The sequence below is a fragment of the Ciconia boyciana genome, chromosome 3 (genome assembly GCF_034638445.1).
Source record: "Ciconia boyciana chromosome 3, ASM3463844v1, whole genome shotgun sequence".
NCBI lineage: Eukaryota > Metazoa > Chordata > Aves > Ciconiiformes > Ciconiidae > Ciconia > Ciconia boyciana.
This window is the reverse complement of record NC_132936.1, coordinates 108,531,602-108,549,551: the sequence shown is the minus strand read 5'-3', so window position 1 is coordinate 108,549,551 and position 17,950 is coordinate 108,531,602. Positions and strand designations below refer to the sequence as shown.

Genomic DNA, 17,950 nt, shown 5'->3' with positions numbered 1-17,950 from the left:
GACATTCAGAAAGCTTTTTGATATAAACCAACTCTGTTTTGAACCACTGAATTGCAGTGCAAAGACTGGGGGGAAGGCATTTGAGATTATAAAAATAATTTTAAAAATACATAGTATTTACTTAAATCATTTTATACACAGCAACGCCTGCTTGGGTACAAGCTTCTGTATTGCACTGAGTCATTCAGAGACAAAGTATTGACTAACTACCTGGGTACCTGCAGTATGTTTTCTATATCCATAATTCTATATTCATTCTTCAGAAGTTATCTGCATTGTCTCTTGATTAGGGTTTATGCTCGCAGTTACTCAGTAGGAAGGGTCTCCTGACAGTTTTCCTGCTGCCCAGAGGGTTAGTCAAAACTTCAGCAGTTTCATCATATTGATGAGGTATGAAGAGAGAGAGCATTAGTTACATTAAGAAATACAACATATACTGAGAAACCAGGAACAGTGATGAACTCTCTGGTCTCTAATGAGAGGGGACAAAGCTCATGTGCTCCATCATTGTAACAATCACTGTTAATGGGAAAAATGTCACTTGGTGCCATTTTTTTGTTCCCTTTGTGATCTTTGTGACAGCAGCAGTTTATCAGAACTCTGGATACATCAGCTTCTTTGTCCTGTAAGGCGGAATACCACTGATATTTCCACAGTCCAAAAATACCTTTTGACTAGACTAAAAATTCTATTTTCCTCTCAGATAACACAAGCACCTAAACTTCAAAGACAAAATGCTGACTAGCATTTAGGAGGTGCTGAATATAATGCATAATGCGTACCACAAACCTGGTATGCATTTACCCTGCAGACTAACCCCTCTAGTGTGGCTATGCTGCAACATTTTCTTTTTCTGTCAAGGCTAACCAAATGAGGAATTAAAACATCTTTACTGAGGTTGTAAAAAAATGTATAGCACTACAAAAGGTAAAACTATTGCTGCTATTCCGAGTTCTGCAACAAACTAATTGTCTTATTGCTGTAGTTTCTGCCTATGAGATTTTTCTACCCCAGGAAGAAAGTATTATTCCTTCTAACATATGGATGGATACACACCACTTTAAAAATTCCTTGTGATTATACATCACATTTGCTAAATTTGCTTATATAACCTTACATTAAGCATTTTAATGAACCGTGCTGTAGGCTTACAGAAGTACTCTGCTAATGACTATCAGCCTGCAGACTGGTTAAAAGAATGTCACACATCTATAAAACCCTAAATCCATGATGAAGCAATCCACTGACATATCCAGAAACACACACTTAAAATCCATCACAATATCTCAGGCTTGCCAGTGACTAGGAGGCAGAACAACGGAAGGAGTTGTCATCATAATAACCAGCAAACTTATCAAGAAGAAAATCAGCTACTGTGACACCTGACATTCTCCAAAGGGGTCTGTCCACTGTAGCTGCTGCATGCAGAGAATGGTAGGAGCTACTGGCAGGTGAAGGTCTGGAACCTAACAAGGTCCAAGTACAAAATTTATTTCATATGGCAATTACTCTAGTGCACATTGGTCAGTCTCCTTCATCTAAAATATGCAGGAAAGAAACTGTCAGCTGAATAAGGATAAACAAGGAAAGATGGGGCTACTTTTTAAAAATGCTGACTTCCTATAATATTTATCTACATGCAAAATAGAAGAACTTCCATACTCAGAAAATACTGTTTTCATCTGCTATTAAGGAAAAGCTAACTTGTTCCCTGTTAGCTGATCCGGTGAGCTCAGTAATGTTTCACTGAACATATTGTGGGTTTTTTTTCAAGCTTCGAGTTTTTCAAGCTTTGAGTATCTGCATTCAACACTGACAAACAGGCACGACACAGACACAGGACCAAGCCTTATCTTCTTCCTTGGAATGCTCCATCTACAGTTGAACCTGTGGTGTTAACCCACAACCCTTCAAGCTTCTGATTACTCATGTCTGTGAATTACTGTTACTTTCAAACATGTAAGTAATTTTGACATTTTTTACAGAATATTTAAATATGGAAACATACCAAAACAAAATTGTATGCAGACACTCAGGTGTCTAGAATTATATATTATGCTTACTAGGTTTTACATTTTATTAAAAGTATCTCAGTCTGAATGGAATGTCTTCTGTGATTGCTCTTTAAGGTAACATTGGTTTTGGTTATTTACCAAAACCTGTATATACAGTAAAACATAACTGTGATGTGTATTAGGGTATATACTATGGAATATAAAAGATAGATTTATTTTATTTTTGCAGAGTAGTAAAAACCAGAATTGAATCTGGTAAACACCACAACTATTGAGTACAGAATAAATTTCCACCACTACTACCACAGATCCAGCTCCACTGGAAGTCACATTGACAGAAGTACTAGAACAGATGAAGCACTGGCAACCCCCAACCTCCAAATCAAAACATTAAAACTTGCTTCAAAAAAGATTAGGTGAAGAGGTTTTGGGCTTTTTTTTAAAACCCCAGCTCCTGATCTACTGTTGCTGTTGCTACTGCTAGTACTGCAGTGCTGAACCAGCTAAGTTTGGTTATTCAAATTTGTCCCTGCAGGGTTTTTTGTCTGCCTATTTGTTTGTATTTTTCAAGACAGTTCAAGTTCATCTGGAACATCTTCGAGATTAATGTCACCTTGCCTGTGGTCAGATTTCTTGCTGAATTTGCTCTCTTCCAATCATCCCCTCAGGACTTGCAAAAAAACCCACAAAACCCCAAATAAAATCAAGAAAAAGGATTGAACTCTGGTACAATATTTTCTTACACTTGCAGTTTTACGAATTTTATGCCTAACTTAAGTAAAATGTTCCACCACAGTAGGAAAATGAGTCAAAGTCTGTCTTTTATCTACCTCAATTCACTCCCAGGTAAGTTCCAGTTCCAGTTTTGCAGTTCATAAATCACTCTTACTTTAGCTTAATGGGGTTTAAAAACAAATATTTGCTGATAATTTGAGAAAGGTCACTTATATTGTTCAGCAGTGTTTGGCATGAGCAAACTGAGGTTTGAAATACGTTCACTGAGCAGGAAGCAAGGTCAGTCAACTCTCCTCCTTAGTAAGGATTTATCAGATTAATTAAGAAATTACGATGCATAACCTAATCACAACTTTATTTAAATTTCCTCAAAGGTAAAGCAATAATATTACAGTGGTTGATTAATGAAATAGACTGTGTTTTAATCTAGAAAATTCCTAATTGTCCTTAGTGCTAAAATAAGTATATCCAACAGGAATCAATCAGGTAGGTAGATTTCTTGAAATACAACTGCAATTACAATTATGTAATATTGCTGTCATCATTAACTGAATACATTTTAATAAGCCCACCAAAATATTTAATCACAAAAATCATGGTAGACCTATATGGCACATCTCACCTATCCCACTCCTCAGCAGGGCTAATGAGCCCAAGAAGCCTGTACTGCTGTTTACTGTACTGCTTCACTAGCTCAAGACAGCTCATTCACAACTAGCTTGTGTTTCTCTGTACAGCATTGTAGCGTGTCACGTAACCCCATCCTTAGAGAAACAAACACAATTTAGCAAAAAAGAGAGCACAGATACAAACTCCACAGCATTCGCCAAAACTAGTGTATGTCCTATGTGAATCATGTAACACTTGTATGACATTCAACAGTTTAACGAACACACACGTGAACCCATATATATATATATACTATAAAGCCCCGAAAACACACCACTGAATGAAATGAGATACCTGTATCCTGAGAGAACCTCACTTTGTGCTAGCTTCAGAAAGTAAGTCCTTCCTCTCATTACTTCAGGATAGAAGAGATTTGACCATGACTATACAAAGTTCATAGCTTCTTTAGACATAATCAACCATTCTCCAGTAACCAGAAAACTTAGGCTGATCTAATTCTACTTCTATAGCACCATAAAAACATGGACCTATGTGTACATGCACGTACACATGCCAGCACCATGTATCTGCTTCACATGATCCCTACTTGTTTTAATGATATAGAAACATTTTCCCCAAACCAAACGTCAGAAGATGCCCAGCTGCAGAACAATTACATCCTCCATTTTGTTTTGGAAAATGTAAATAAGTTACATAATATCTGGTGACATATCACATACCTGGTAACAGTTTGCTAATAATCTTCTCCAAGTATGTTGGGAGATAAAACCGAAAATCCATCCTTAAGAAACTCTTTGCCCATGGGGATCAGATGTATATGACATACTGTACGCCCATTTAAGAATTCCCAAGAACCCCTTCTAAAACCAGGATATAATGAAACCGAACATATTTTTATAGCACACCTATAACCTCTTTAAAAAACAGATTTATAGCAGATCTTAAGCATTAAGTTCTAGTGTCATAAATAGCAAGATATCGCTGTCTTCAAAGCCCTTTAAAACAATTATCTGACTTCAAGACATAGGAAAACAGGTATGTTGTTGCTTCATAGAAAGAGAAACAGACCTAAAGCCACACAATGTTATAATGAGGGATATATTTAGTGTTTGCTGAAAGCATCCTAACTGCTATTTTTCTGTGTCTATATAGCTGGCACTCAATTCTTTACTGTTTTTCCAGAATTTTCCCCAACAGTGAATCCTCTATAGTACATAAACTAAAGCTATTTTTAGTGATTGTCAGATTTGAAGACTACAAATCTCTGTAGTTATTGCACCTTCCTCTTCTTGCATATAATCTCTCAATTAAAACAAACGTGTCCCCAAAGAACTCTGAAGAGGCTGAATTAATAAACTGTTTAAGTGAACCAGAAGCAAGCCAATCCCTTATGAATACAGAGTCTGTAATTAGCCAAAATGCTCCATTTTGCTGTTTCAGTGAGGCTGAGGCTCAATAAAAATTAAACAATGATGCAGGCAAGGCATTCCCATGGGGCTCACATATATTAATACATTACCACTCACCAGTTGCTTTATGTCAAAGAAACCAGGACACAGCTTGAAATTGGCTGGCTGCCTATTCCATAAAATGGAAAGCTATTGGCGATAAGTATTTTTTCTTATTTTCATATCCCTAGTGTCATAAACAGGCTAAGTAAGTACGTAAATGTGGCTCCTAACAGTCACATGCTCATAATGGTGCCAAACAGATACGACTCAGGTTCTGACTGATCAGAGAATGACACTTCATAGATTCTGCATGGAGTCACAGTTACCCCTTTGGATCACCCCAACCCAATATAATCCTTAGCACTAGCTTTTCCAAAAGCTCTAAGGACGAGGCCAGCAGTTTCTTAAAACCGTATCTGAATTTAGTTCTTAGGTTGATAAGGATGCAGTCAGCAGTCCACACTTCAGTGATAACCTTTCTAAGCAAAAATGCAGAATAACTTAGGTGGCTCCATTACTACTCTGCTGAAGGCAATTTATAGAAACTTGAATATATAGAATAAAATAGTTTGGAACCATGATTATTTTTACATCAGTGGGACAGAGTAAGGAGAACAATGAGTATTTATGAAAACCCTCTTTCAAGCTACAGATGAGTAACCCATGGATGTATCAATACTACAATTTATCAGCTCCTTCAAATCCCTCAGAAACTGAGGCATTCGGCATCTCTCTTGTTTCAAGTTAAAATAAATACTATATCAACTTTTCTATTCAGCCAATTAAAAAACTTAAATATTAAATATGTAGCTAATAAAATGTTTAGTTTATCAAATAGCAAGCCACTGTTCTAACACCTGTACTACAGCAATATCATCAGATGATAGGGCTATAAAAGCACCTCAAGCTGCAACTGCAAAATGATTCACCGCCTTTGAAAAACATTTTCCAAAAAGAATGGGCTGATGTTCTGAAGTTTCAGTTCTTATCCAGAAATCCTCTATTATGTTAACCTTTTATAATTTGTCTTACTCTGTCCTTACAAGGTCATCATGACTTCCACTTCTGCAGTAGAATCCAGCCTTTCATCAATGGAGTGTGAGGATCATTCAAAGAGCAAATGAATGCAAATCACCACTTGACAGCTTTAATTCTCATAAGCTTCACAAATTCTAGGCTAGTTTATGCTCACCTTTCGCAGGAGAAAGCAAATACGCTCAATATTTCTCAGCCGCTCTCTCTGTAAAGAAAAAAGTGGGAAAAAGGTAGATTAGCTGGTGTTATAAATTAAAGACAATATGTTACAATTACAATGGGTCACGATCATAATTAATGGCTGCAGGGAAGCAACACACGTTGTTCATCTGAAACAATAGTATTCACTTCTTACCTACTGCTTGCAAGCCAAATGATTTACCCATTTCAAAGTTTGAATAAGCTTTTGTTCATCTGTTACTGGGTGTAACGATTAAAACTGGGGATTCAAGTCTCTCTTAGCCTTGAGCCAGAGGCTGCAACTTCTTTTAAGTCAGCATTTCTGGCTCTATCCAATGGTGCCAATCTATACCACAGAGACTTGGTCTTGCATTTTCAGTTACCCAACCTCTGGCTTCAAGATAATTCTGAATGGGAAAAACAAGTATGAAGTTGGTATGGCAGCCCATCCTCTATCACTGAAAGGGTGCCTGAGCAGCATGTGATATTAGAATTTAACCCATTAGTGAAGAATATCTGAAATGTCTTAGAAATGCCACTTTAAACAACAGATGCATTCATAAATACAGAAAGTCACTGTAATTAAGCACTGTGACTCAAAAGATGCTCTAAGCTCGATTCACAGAAAGAAGACAAGTCAAAGACAGGTTTTCTTTTAAATGGCCCATAATGAGAAATTCACTAGTAAAATCAGATTTCACTCTGCATAACCCCATCACTGGAGTTACTGTGAAAGACTCTACTGTTGGTTACACTGCAGAAGGCAGAGTGGTTTTGTTGTCCTCAGAAGACTATCCGGTAATATTTTCATTTAGACATGGGAAAAAATATTCTGAACAACGACCTTTTTTAAATAGGTAACATAATATACCAATATGAGAAGCCAACTCTCCCTAAGCTTTTTGCTTTTCACATGCTTTAAATTTGCTCCAAGTTTGAGTTTTACTTCTACTCTCCAAAGAAATGTCTCTTTTCCTTTCCTGTCCCCAAATTTAAGCCATTTTTTAAAAAAGGATCATTTTGGAGAGACAGTGAGACAGTGGAAGCTTGATAGGCACCAGATAAATATTGTGCCTCTCTCTGGTGTCTGTGATCTAAAAGAGTTTCAGATATTTTAGACTCACGGTTTCAAACATGAGAATGGACATGTGTGGACGTGCCTGTGAAGCTGCAGAAAGCTTTTTTGCCTTTAGTAGGAGGTAAGTGGAGAGGGAAAGATAATCCTCTCAATTCCCTTTAGAAGACAAATGCCTAACTGCAGCTGGCCTTGGAGAAGTAGGAAGTCTGTCTTTGAACTGTAGGTAATAGCGTGTGAACCAGAAAATTTGAATTAAATTCTCAGTACTGCCATTGGTTTTGCCTCTGATTTCTCCCTAATTCAGCCTTCTCTTGACAAAAAGGCTCTACCCTCTGTCTTGAAAACATTATGGAAGATACATGAGTAAACATCAGACGTTCTTATAGTGCAATAAAGAAAACTACCCCATCAAATAAATGGAATATGGGCACGAGCAACTATGCATAGGGAAAGACGAAAATACACTTGACCAAAGATATAAGAAATAAGAAACACCCGGTAAAAATCTTCCTTTTATGTCAATATAAAAGGCATCAACATGTATACTGTGCAGAAGAAAGCAATCTGAGATTATTGCTTGAGTTATCACAGAAAGTTTCATAGAAGAGAGTCAAATATGTCAACTGATCACAGAATACTTTGTTGTGTTTTACTTGAAACTCTACAATTATCTTTTTGATTACACCACTAATATGATTGAAACAGGGACTTATTAACTTTTTTTATCCTGAAGACCAATTCCATTACCATTTTAAAATAAAAGGAAATTATCTCCATGGAACATCTTACAAGTTTTAGGAAGAGAACAAATTACTGGAATTTGGTACAGATAAACACACATTTCTTGAGTGCAGTTCTCAAGATGGGACATAAAACAGATAAAGTGAATTCAAAATCAGATTACTTCCAGTAAATTCAAAAACAGATTACTTCCATTTAAGTCCCCTATAGGATTTCTTCATATAATTTCTTTCTTCTGTTCTCATTCTTTGCTTATGTGTTAGTGAACAGTAAACAAGTCTTCTTATTCAAAGATTCACGTAAAGATTATGGTTAAAATCATCAGTGGTCTAAGCAGTACTGCAAATCCTCTGCTGAGTTATGAAACAAGCTTAAATGGCAAAGTACTAGCTACTGAATCCGGTTATCATTTGTAGGCAATTCAATAACTTGATACTCTGTAGAGATCAAATTCAGCACCTGTCATAATAATTGTAATTCCCAGTGAGATGACAGGGAGCCAAGTTCTGCTCTCAGTTCTGGTGGTACAAATCTGATGCATTTTTAACTATAGTCAGCTAAATCACCCTAGATTACAGCTTTAATTAACAGAGGAATTTTCATATGCTTAAATCTGGGTTGCATTTTGGTTCATTAGGTAAAACTGAGTTTACAGTCCCAGGGTGATATTTAACCTTTTCCATAGCAGATGCAGCAGAATGTGTTATTTACTCTTAAAGCACAGGAGAATTCAGGGCCCTGCCATGGGACAGAGAGGTCTAGGAATGCACTTCTTATCAAATCCCTTCAAGCTTTTGACTCATTGATACAGACAGTATGGGAGAAGGTGGTCATCCCATGCGTGAACGCAGAGAAAGCAAATGATTTCAAAAAGGAAAACTTGTGCCACAGAATGAAAAGATAAAAAGAAAGCATTAGCATTGCATTATACATCCTTCAGTTTTTGAACTTCCACATTATTTTCCTGCCTCCTTAAGCAAAAAGAAAAGCTATTAGCATAAAGAGTCGCCATCTGGCTTCTTAATACTGGCCCAATAAATAAATTTTCCAAACTACAGTTGACTTCACAACAGATTCTACATTCATTTTCGCACTCATACTTTCACTGACAGCTCAGTGCATCTCCCTTTCTTTAGTAGTTGTTGCTTAGCAAGCCACTGGTTGTACTCACTGCGTGGACTGGGTTGCACTGATCTATTGGGCTTTTGAAGTCTGTCCGAAGTTCATCAAAGGCGATTATCTGAAAAACAAATTTTTCAAATATTGTAATGAATGCTCATTCAAACGCTTATTTTTCCTTTAGGGACTAGTTAGATGCATTGCCTCCCTTCCTCCCTTTCCAGAGAAAATACGGGAAACTAGCTTCCCCGATATACTCCTTTAAGAACTAACTAGTTAAAACAAAACATGGGATACTCCTACATATGACACCTAGAACCCATTAATCTGTCACTCTGTAAAATAATATCTATAGCATTTTCAGCATTGTTGCTTTCCACATTTCTTCCCTCATATCAGCTACAATTTTTTTCTCAAACTCCCAAATGACATAAAACTATTTCACAAAGGCATCTCCAGACTTGATGGAAAAAGTCATTAGCAGCCTAAAACACAGAGATGCATCAGATATGCTATACCAGATTTAATACACACACAACAGCCCCTTTTTATTAGTTGTTAAACCTACTTCAGATATTAATTCTGAATTAGTATCAGCTTAGTTATTATTAAGCTGCTATTCATTATCAAGCAAACTTCTCAAAAGGTAAACTACTCCAGAGCAAAACATGCCCTTCCTAAATTCTGGCAGGTTTTAGAACCTTTACCTTGGACGTTGTTAATGCAGACATGCCTTTTGCTCATGTCCTTTAGTTTCCTCCGCTAACTGATGGATTCAGACACACTGGTAATTACTGCATGCTTTTAAAGCACAGCAGATGAAAGTGCCCATGAAAATAATAATGCTTGATAATGTTTTCCTGGAAAGAAAACAGCTGTAATAACCCTCAGCATATTTCATTCAAAGATCTCAAAGCACGTTCTTACCTTTATTTTATGTTTGTGTTCTAGTAATACCTTTTCTTCTGCTTGCTTCACCCAAGGAATGAAAGCTCACTATGACAGGCACCACATAAACATACGTTAAAACAATGATTTCTTTTTAGACAATTTACAACCCAGGAAAGTATTTGTTCTCAATAAAAAAATGATGGAAGTACAAGGTAGCAGTTGGGTAATTAGTATATGAGTAGAACAACCATTCTATGACATGTTACAGCATGCCTGCTGCCTAGCTGTTCAAAAAATAACCAATTGGGTGTCAACACAGACCTGCTGTATACGTAGAAGACGCTAATTTTACAGGTATGGAATGCCAGAGCAGAAATCCTGAAAATGACATATCCACGATTCATATAATAATCTGGTGAGAGGCTTCAGAATGAAACCTAGAGCTACAATCCACAAATCTAAGCATTACTTTGCATCCTACTCTAATGCTGCATTCATCACACTGAAGCACATTTAAAATCAGAAGTGTGGCATTTTACAAGAGCACTCTACAGAATTCAATTTATTCAACTATGACAAGTCAAAGTGCCAGAATAAACCACAAAGGGAACTATAAAACGTGATTATAAGTGAAGCATTTTTCCCCATGGATGCATTATCTCTACAAGTTCGGAATTAGATCTGCAACGGATGTTTAGACTAAGGCAAAAGAGCAAATAACAGAAACGGTGAGAGGGTCGGAGTACAATTGTGAAGAATAAGGCTACGACACCTCTGTATTTAATAATTCTTGAACAGGTCTTCGTATTCTCAAGCTGGGCCAACTGTTAAGAGGGTAACAACCATGCAAGTCAGACACACACGCTTCTGTTTGTAATCGGATATCCACATCAGCACTGACAGCATTGACAGAAAAGGGGAAGGATGGCCCTGTAACAGGTAAGAGAGCTCCCTCCGTTCATGGCTGTGACACTGATTTACTTTGGGATCCTGTGCATCTCCTTTAAATTCTTTTTGCCTCACTGCACTGGTACTTACAGATGTAGCTTTAAGATAGAAAACTGTTATGAGCTTTGAGTGACAACTGTTTTTAATAATGTACAGTGGTAACAGCTTTTTTTCTGTTGTAAATGTAGAGATGAGCTGAAATTTCCTTGAGGGGGAAAAAAAAAAAGAGTGAATGTGCTGTGCTCTTCCTTTTGGTAGTCAGTAACAGCAACCAGGGGTTTGAGATAATCATGAAATGACAGCCAGTATAAGATCCAGTTCATGCTGTGAGGAAGGACTGGTCGGATACAACACTATGAGGAACCCAAATACTGGAATCATAAGATGGACCCCCTTCAAGAAGTCCAGGAAAGCCTCTAAAGATTCACTGAACACAGAGATAAGATGATAACCCTGAAGCGTGTTTAGATGAAGAAGAACCAGGTCGCTCTGAAAACCAGAACCATTAAGGCAGGGCTCTGTTGAGCTAACCTTAACTAATGCAGCTAAGCCTTGAAGAAATCCTAAATGACAGTCTGGAAAAGAGATTAGCCTCAAATATACTACACATTTAGATTTCCTAATTTTTTGCTTTCTCTTTTTTTCACCAGCATTCCTAACTCTGTAGTCAAACTCCTACTCTTTATTTGCTGGCACACAATTTATTTTACGTTATGCTTGCATTATATCTAAGTGCATTGAAACAAAACTGACAGTATTAAGTACATTGTTTTCATGGAACCAGTAAGTGTAAATACAGTAGTCTCATAGACAAACCTTTTGGGACACATGCAACTTACTACAATATTAAGAGACATTCCTGCTACACCTGCAAGAAACAGACTGAGGTCTGGTATCAAGCACACAGGATTGGAGGAAAATTTCTTCAGCAAAAGTTTCAGTGTCTCTCTGGAAGGAGGCTGACAGAAATAAATCCTCCTCAATTCTTAATATTTTATTTCATAGAAGTTCCATAACAGTTTAGTTCTTGTTAAATCCTCAGGAATAGAAATCCAGTGATGACACGAAGATATCTATTTTAATTTATGAAAAAGCACATTCCTATTTCTCAGTCACAGTGAAAAGCTTGAAACTGTAATATTAGGCAGGCTCACAATTAGAAGGAATATAAAGAAACTCCCAAAGTTTTTAGGGGGCGTGTTTTTTGTGTTTTTTTTTTAATCGCACAACGCTGTGTGTCCTAATTCTAAAACTGCAAATGAGAAACAATGGAAACAAAGCTGTAGCTTCTTAAGATTGGCGGTTGCTCACAATACACTACATAACTGTGCAACAAATTATATTGTATTACTGAGAATGAGGCTGGGTTGTGCTGCAGCGTGGTTTACTTAATTAGGAAACATCTTCCTCTTTCAATTATAACTAGCCTTGTGTAGCAGCTTAATGCCCTAGGGCATGTGTGGCCAGAGTTGCCATTTTTCCCTACAAAAAAACAAGTAACTAACTACTTGCCTCCATTAAGTATTTCACAATGCTTTCACAGGAGGTGCAGTGTTCTAGCCATACTCTAGAGAAATAATCTTCTGCCCGTTTACATTTCAGCTGGATGCAGTACAGCTACCTGCTTCCCCTACATCAGCCGATTGGAGTTGCTGAATGCTTTGGAACAGCATTCGGGTACGCTCGAGGTCTGTTTCACCTCCGAAATTGCCACACTTATCAGCAACTTGACAGAGTAGTTCATTTGGAGGCAAACAATGTAAGTTAGAGAATAAAACAATGTAATAGTGCCCAGTCAGGGCACTTCATCATATGAATTGCCATATTTTCACCTTTGTAAATGAATGTATGTTATAAACCGTTCAATATCTTTTAGTTATCCAATCTAATTTGATCCAGGGTGGCAATTAAGACCACAAAACATACATATGCGTGGACATCAGCGACCTCATCTCTCCAAAGGCCACACAATAAAAACCTTCCAAAGAAAAATGACTAGCCTCTAGTCATGAAGCTAAACAGATAGCTAAGCAGATAGCATTTTGGAAACATGTGCCAGGGACTGATCTTACACAGAGGAGAAATTTATTTCTATTAGGAAATATTAATGTTGTACAGAGCTTCATAGAAAGAGAATAAGGACCGTTTGATATTTATTTAGGAACTCCAAGAAAAAAACAAGTTATCTGTTTATTTGCAAACCTATACCAGAAGAAAAAAGCATAATGTTTAGCAATAATTTGTATCATTACTGCAGAAAGGGGCCAGGGATTGAATGAGCAATGGATATTGAACTATCTTCTGACTTGGGGAATTTTCCCTGTGATTCCACATTGCAAAACATTACAGGAAGTTTGTTCTGCCACTGGCCTAGCCATGCTTTTTTCTGTTGATAGAGGTGTACTTGTGGGTGTTATCCACCTAATAAAACTAAAGGTTTATAAAAATACTGGTTGCATTCTCTGGTGATTCACACCATCTGCAAATCTCATAACTCCAAGTGTAAGTCAGCAAGGAGTTTGCCCCAGTTTAAACACATACTGAACAGATGAGATTGTGATGACAACGTATGTTTCAGTACAGCTACAACTGCAATGATATTTATAAAATTTGTTTTCATTACCCACACTCTCTGTGCTCATCTCTCCAGACAATAACAGCTTTGAATAATGAAGTATTCACATAAGATTGAACCTGAATTTTGTTTTCTTCCTATGCTTATGCAACCATCAAACTGAAAATTTCACTTATTAATGGTAGGAATGAGTTATGATCTCTCATTTTTAGGGAAGATTTTTTTTTAATCACTGAGCTCTTACAGAAATATATTTTAATTGAGAATGTCATGTTTTAGGGTGGCAGTGGAGTTGGTGTGGGTGTGAATTCAGTGACAGCAAAGAAGTTGGATATTATTGCTTATTGGCATCTCAGAAATGTGAAGATAAAACAGAACACTAACCACAGAACAGTAACACTTAACATATGTTTCCTTGCCACCACCCTGTCAATGCACCACAATCCCCTCTTGAAGAAACTGTCTTTAATGGTTCATTTAATCGATTTGTCTACCCCTCCACTCTCATACACAGCTTTCACAGTACCCATACCGGCAGTTCACAGGCTGTCTGCAAGTCAGCACGTGGACAGAAGTGGACAGGTTTAGGAGCATGCTGTGCTCCTAAACTTCATGCCTGCCCATCAACTGCTGTATAGACATATTTACTGTTTTTGGGAAATAGTGTCGAACATTTATCATGTCTGAACCATGTTGATGCAAGCTGGGTGAGTTACTTCATTGGATTTTGTTGAGCAGAAGCAGAAACAGACAAAACGTGTGAGAGACAGTCGCAAAAAGGACCTGAAATGGAATGTAAGTCACTGTCTTGACATGATAGAGTACGGGGAGCCCATAGAGAGATGCAGAGAACAGTGACATCAACAAAGGAGCTTAGCTATGGTATCCACCTGGCAGAAACCTATGTCCTCCGCACTCGCCAGAATGGATGTGGCAACCCAGACAGAGCTCCCAAGAAAACATGCAGCCATGCAGTTCTCAGGCTGCAGAGAGTGCCAGAGCCTTTCGCTGGTAACGGATGGCAGCAGTGAGAACAGCTATGCGAGGTGTGACCAGGTGGATGATCTGCTCAGCCTGGTGGCAGAGCTATGAGAGGAAGTAGAAAGGTTAAGGAGCATCAGGGAGTCTGAGAAAGAGATAAGACTGGTGGAACCATGTTCTGCCCTCCCTGAGACAGAAACAGGAACAGCCACCAGAAAAAACTCAAGATCAAGGGGATCCTGTATCCTCCCCCACCAGGCTGAAGGCAGTAGTTTAAAGGAAAGGAGTGAATGGAGGCAAGTCCACGCTTGGAGTGGCAGGCGAACCCCCACCTTGCCCACCTCACCTTCCCAGGTGCCTCTGTACAACAGGTATGAGGCTCTGGATGTGGAAGGCCAGTCAATGGATGGCATGGATGACGGTCCATCTACACCAGAGGTGTTGCCAAGGTCAGAAAGGCCTACCCCCCGTATCATGACCACCTCTATAAGGAAGAAAAGATGGGTTATAGTTGTAAGCAACTCCCTTCTGAGGGGAACAGAGGGTCCAATATGCCAGACAGACCCTCCTCTTAGGGAAGTCTGCTGCATCCCTGGGGCCTGGGCTAAGGACATCACTAGGAAACTTCCTAGCCTGGTACAGCCCTCGGACTATTACCCATTACTGCTCTTCCATGTGGGTGGTGATGAAGCTGCAACATTTAGTCCAAGGGCAATCAAAAGAGTCTTCAGGGCCTTGGGACAGTTGGTAAGGGAATCTGGAGCACAGGTTGTTTTTTCCTCTCTCCTTCCAGTTGCAGGCAGTGACATTGGAAGAAACAGATGCACCCAGTCTATTAATACATGGCTCTGTGGCTGGTGTCACCACCACGATTTGGGGTTTTTTGATAATGGGATGGCCTACATGGCACCAGGCCTGCTGGCGTCAGATGGGATTCACCTTTCTCAAAGGGGGAAGAGGGTCTTTGCTCACAAGCTAGCAGGGCTCATTGACAGAGCTTTAAACTAGACTTGGAGAGGGAGAAGGATAATATCAGGCTTGCCTGGGACAAGCTGTGGGATGACATGCCAAGGTTAGAGGGATGGGATGCTGGCCAGGGCCCTCAGCCTGTTGCTCTGAGACATGCTGGCTACACTGCAGCACACTTGAAGTTTTAGAGATGAGCCGGGGCTCCTGAGGTAATAGGAGCCATCAGGTAAACACCAGTGAAATACCTCAAAGGTATTAAGGGGTGTTCCTCTAAGAAGGTGACACGGTCAACAGCCCAGCTGAAGTGCCTCTACTCTAATGCATGCAGCAAGGGCAACAAACAGGAGGAGTTGGAAGCCACCATGCTGCTGGAAAGCTACGACCTAGTTGCCATTACTGAAACTTGGTGGGACGAATCCTACGACTGGAGTGTGGCTATCGATAGCTACAAGTTGTTCAGAAGGGACAGGTGAGAAAGAAGGGGCAGAGGGGTTGCCCTCTACATCAAGAAATGGATAGAGTATGAAGAGCTGTCTCTGAAGAATAGCCACAAACAGGTTGAAAGCTTGTTGGTAAGAATTAGAGACTGAGGCAGGAAAGGGAACCTTGTGGCTGGTGTCTATTACAGGCTGCCCGATCAAGGGGAGCCTGTTGACAAAGCCTTCTTACTCCAGCTACAGGAGACATCGTGCTTGCAGGCTCTCATCCTGCTGGGGGACTTCAAACACCCTGACATCTGCTGGAAAAGTAGCACGGCGAGCTGTACGCAACCCAGGAGACTCCTGGAACGCATTGAGGATAACTTCTTAAGCCAGGTAATAGACATCCCTACCAGAGGGGATGTGATACTGGACCTGATGATCACCAACCCAAGTGAGCTAATCAGTGATGTCAAGATTAGAGGCAGCCTGGGCTGCAGTGATCACGCACTGGTGGAGTTCGCAGTCCTGAGGGATATGGGTCAGGCAAAGAGTAAAGTCAGGACTCTGAATTTTAGGGAAGCAAACTTCCAGCTCTTCAAGGAGTTAGTCAATAGGACCCCCCCGGGAAACTGTCCTCAGGGACAAGGGAGCAGAACAGAGCTGGCAGATCTTCAAGGACGCTCTCCATAGAGCGCAAGAGCTCTTGATCCGCAGGTATAAGAAATCAGGCAAGGAAGGCAAGAGACCAGCATGGATGAGTCGAGACCTGCTGGTCAAACTAAAGGACAAGAAGGAAATGCACAGGCAGTGGAAGCAGGGACAGGTATCCTAGGAAGAGTATAGGGGTGCTGACAGGTTGTGTAGAGATGGAGTCAGGAAGGCCAAGGTGCCAATGGCGCTGAACTTGGCAAGGGATGCAAAGAATAATAATAAGGGCTTCTACAGGTATGTCAGCCAGAAAAGGAAGGTCAGAGAAAGTGTACTGCCCTCGATGAGCAAGACTGGCAAACTGGTAACAACAGACGAGAAGGCGTCTGAGGTATTCAACAACTTTTTTGCCTCATTCTTCACTGGCAACCTCTCTTCCCACACCTCTTGAGTGGATGGACTGCAAGGCAGGGACTGGGGAAGCAAAGTTCCTCCCACTGTAAGAGAAGATCAGGTTCGTGACCACCTGAAGAACCTGAATAAGTCTATGGGACCCGACGAGATACATCCCAGAGTCCTGAGGGAATTGGCTGATGGAGTTGCCAAGCCGCTCTGCATGTTATTTGAAAAGTCATGGCAGTCAGGTGAAGTCCCTGGTGACTAGAAAAAGGGAAACATACCACCCATTTTTAAAAAGGGTAGAAAGGAGGACCCTTGGAACTACTGACCTGTCAGCCTCACCTTTGTGCTTGCGAAGATCATGGAACAGATCCTCCTAGAAGCTATGCTGAGGCACATGGAGGACAGGGAGGTGATTCAAGACAGCCAGCATGGCATCACCAAGGGCAAGTCCTGCCTGACCAAACTAGTGGCCTTCTATGATGGAGTGATTATGTCAGTGGACAAAGGAAGAGCTACGGATGTCGTCTATCTGGACTTCTGTAAAGCCTTTGACATGGTCCCCCACGAGATCCTTCTCTCTAAATTGGAGAGATATGGATTTGATGTGTGGACTGTTCAGTGGATAAGGAATTGGTTGGATGGTCGCATCCAGAGGGTAGTGGTCAATGGCTCAACGTCCAGATGGAGATCAGTGACAAGTGGTGTCCCTCACGGTTCCATACTGGGACCAGTACTGTTTAATATCTTCACCAATGACATAGACAGTGGGATCAAGTGCACCCTCAGCAAGTTTGCAGATGACACCAAGCTGAGTGGTGCTGTTGACACAACTGAGGGATGGGAGGCCATCCAGAGGGACCTGGACAAGCTGGAGAAGTGGGGCCATGTGAACCTCATGAGGTTCAACAAGGCTGAGGGCAAGGTCCTACACCTGGGTCAGGGCAACGCCCGGTATCAATACAGGCTGGGGGATGAAGGGATTGAGAGCAGCCCTGAGGAGAAGGACTTGGGGGTACTGGTGGATGAAAAGCTGGACATAACCCGGCAATGTGCACTTGCAGCCCAGAAGGCCAGCCATATCCTGGGCTGCATCAAAAGAAGCGTGGCCAGCAGGTCGAGGGAGGTGATTC

The 17,950-nt window shown here is 40.1% G+C and overlaps 1 protein-coding gene across 2 annotated transcripts in view; it reads right to left on the bottom strand.

Annotated features, from left to right (window-relative positions):
• The window catches only part of CNIH3 (cornichon family AMPA receptor auxiliary protein 3), a 54,596-nt gene that overhangs the window by 15,761 nt on the left and 20,885 nt on the right, over window positions 1–17,950 (bottom strand). The window contains exons 2-3 of one of the 2 annotated variants that reach the window (XM_072858420.1): window positions 9,037–9,105; window positions 6,024–6,071 (exon numbers count right to left, since the gene is read on the bottom strand). In XM_072858420.1, coding sequence (XP_072714521.1) covers window positions 6,024–6,071; window positions 9,037–9,105 — 117 coding nt within the window. The remainder of the gene's footprint in view (window positions 1–6,023; window positions 6,072–9,036; window positions 9,106–17,950) is intronic. The other variant, XM_072858421.1, reaches the window with a different exon arrangement.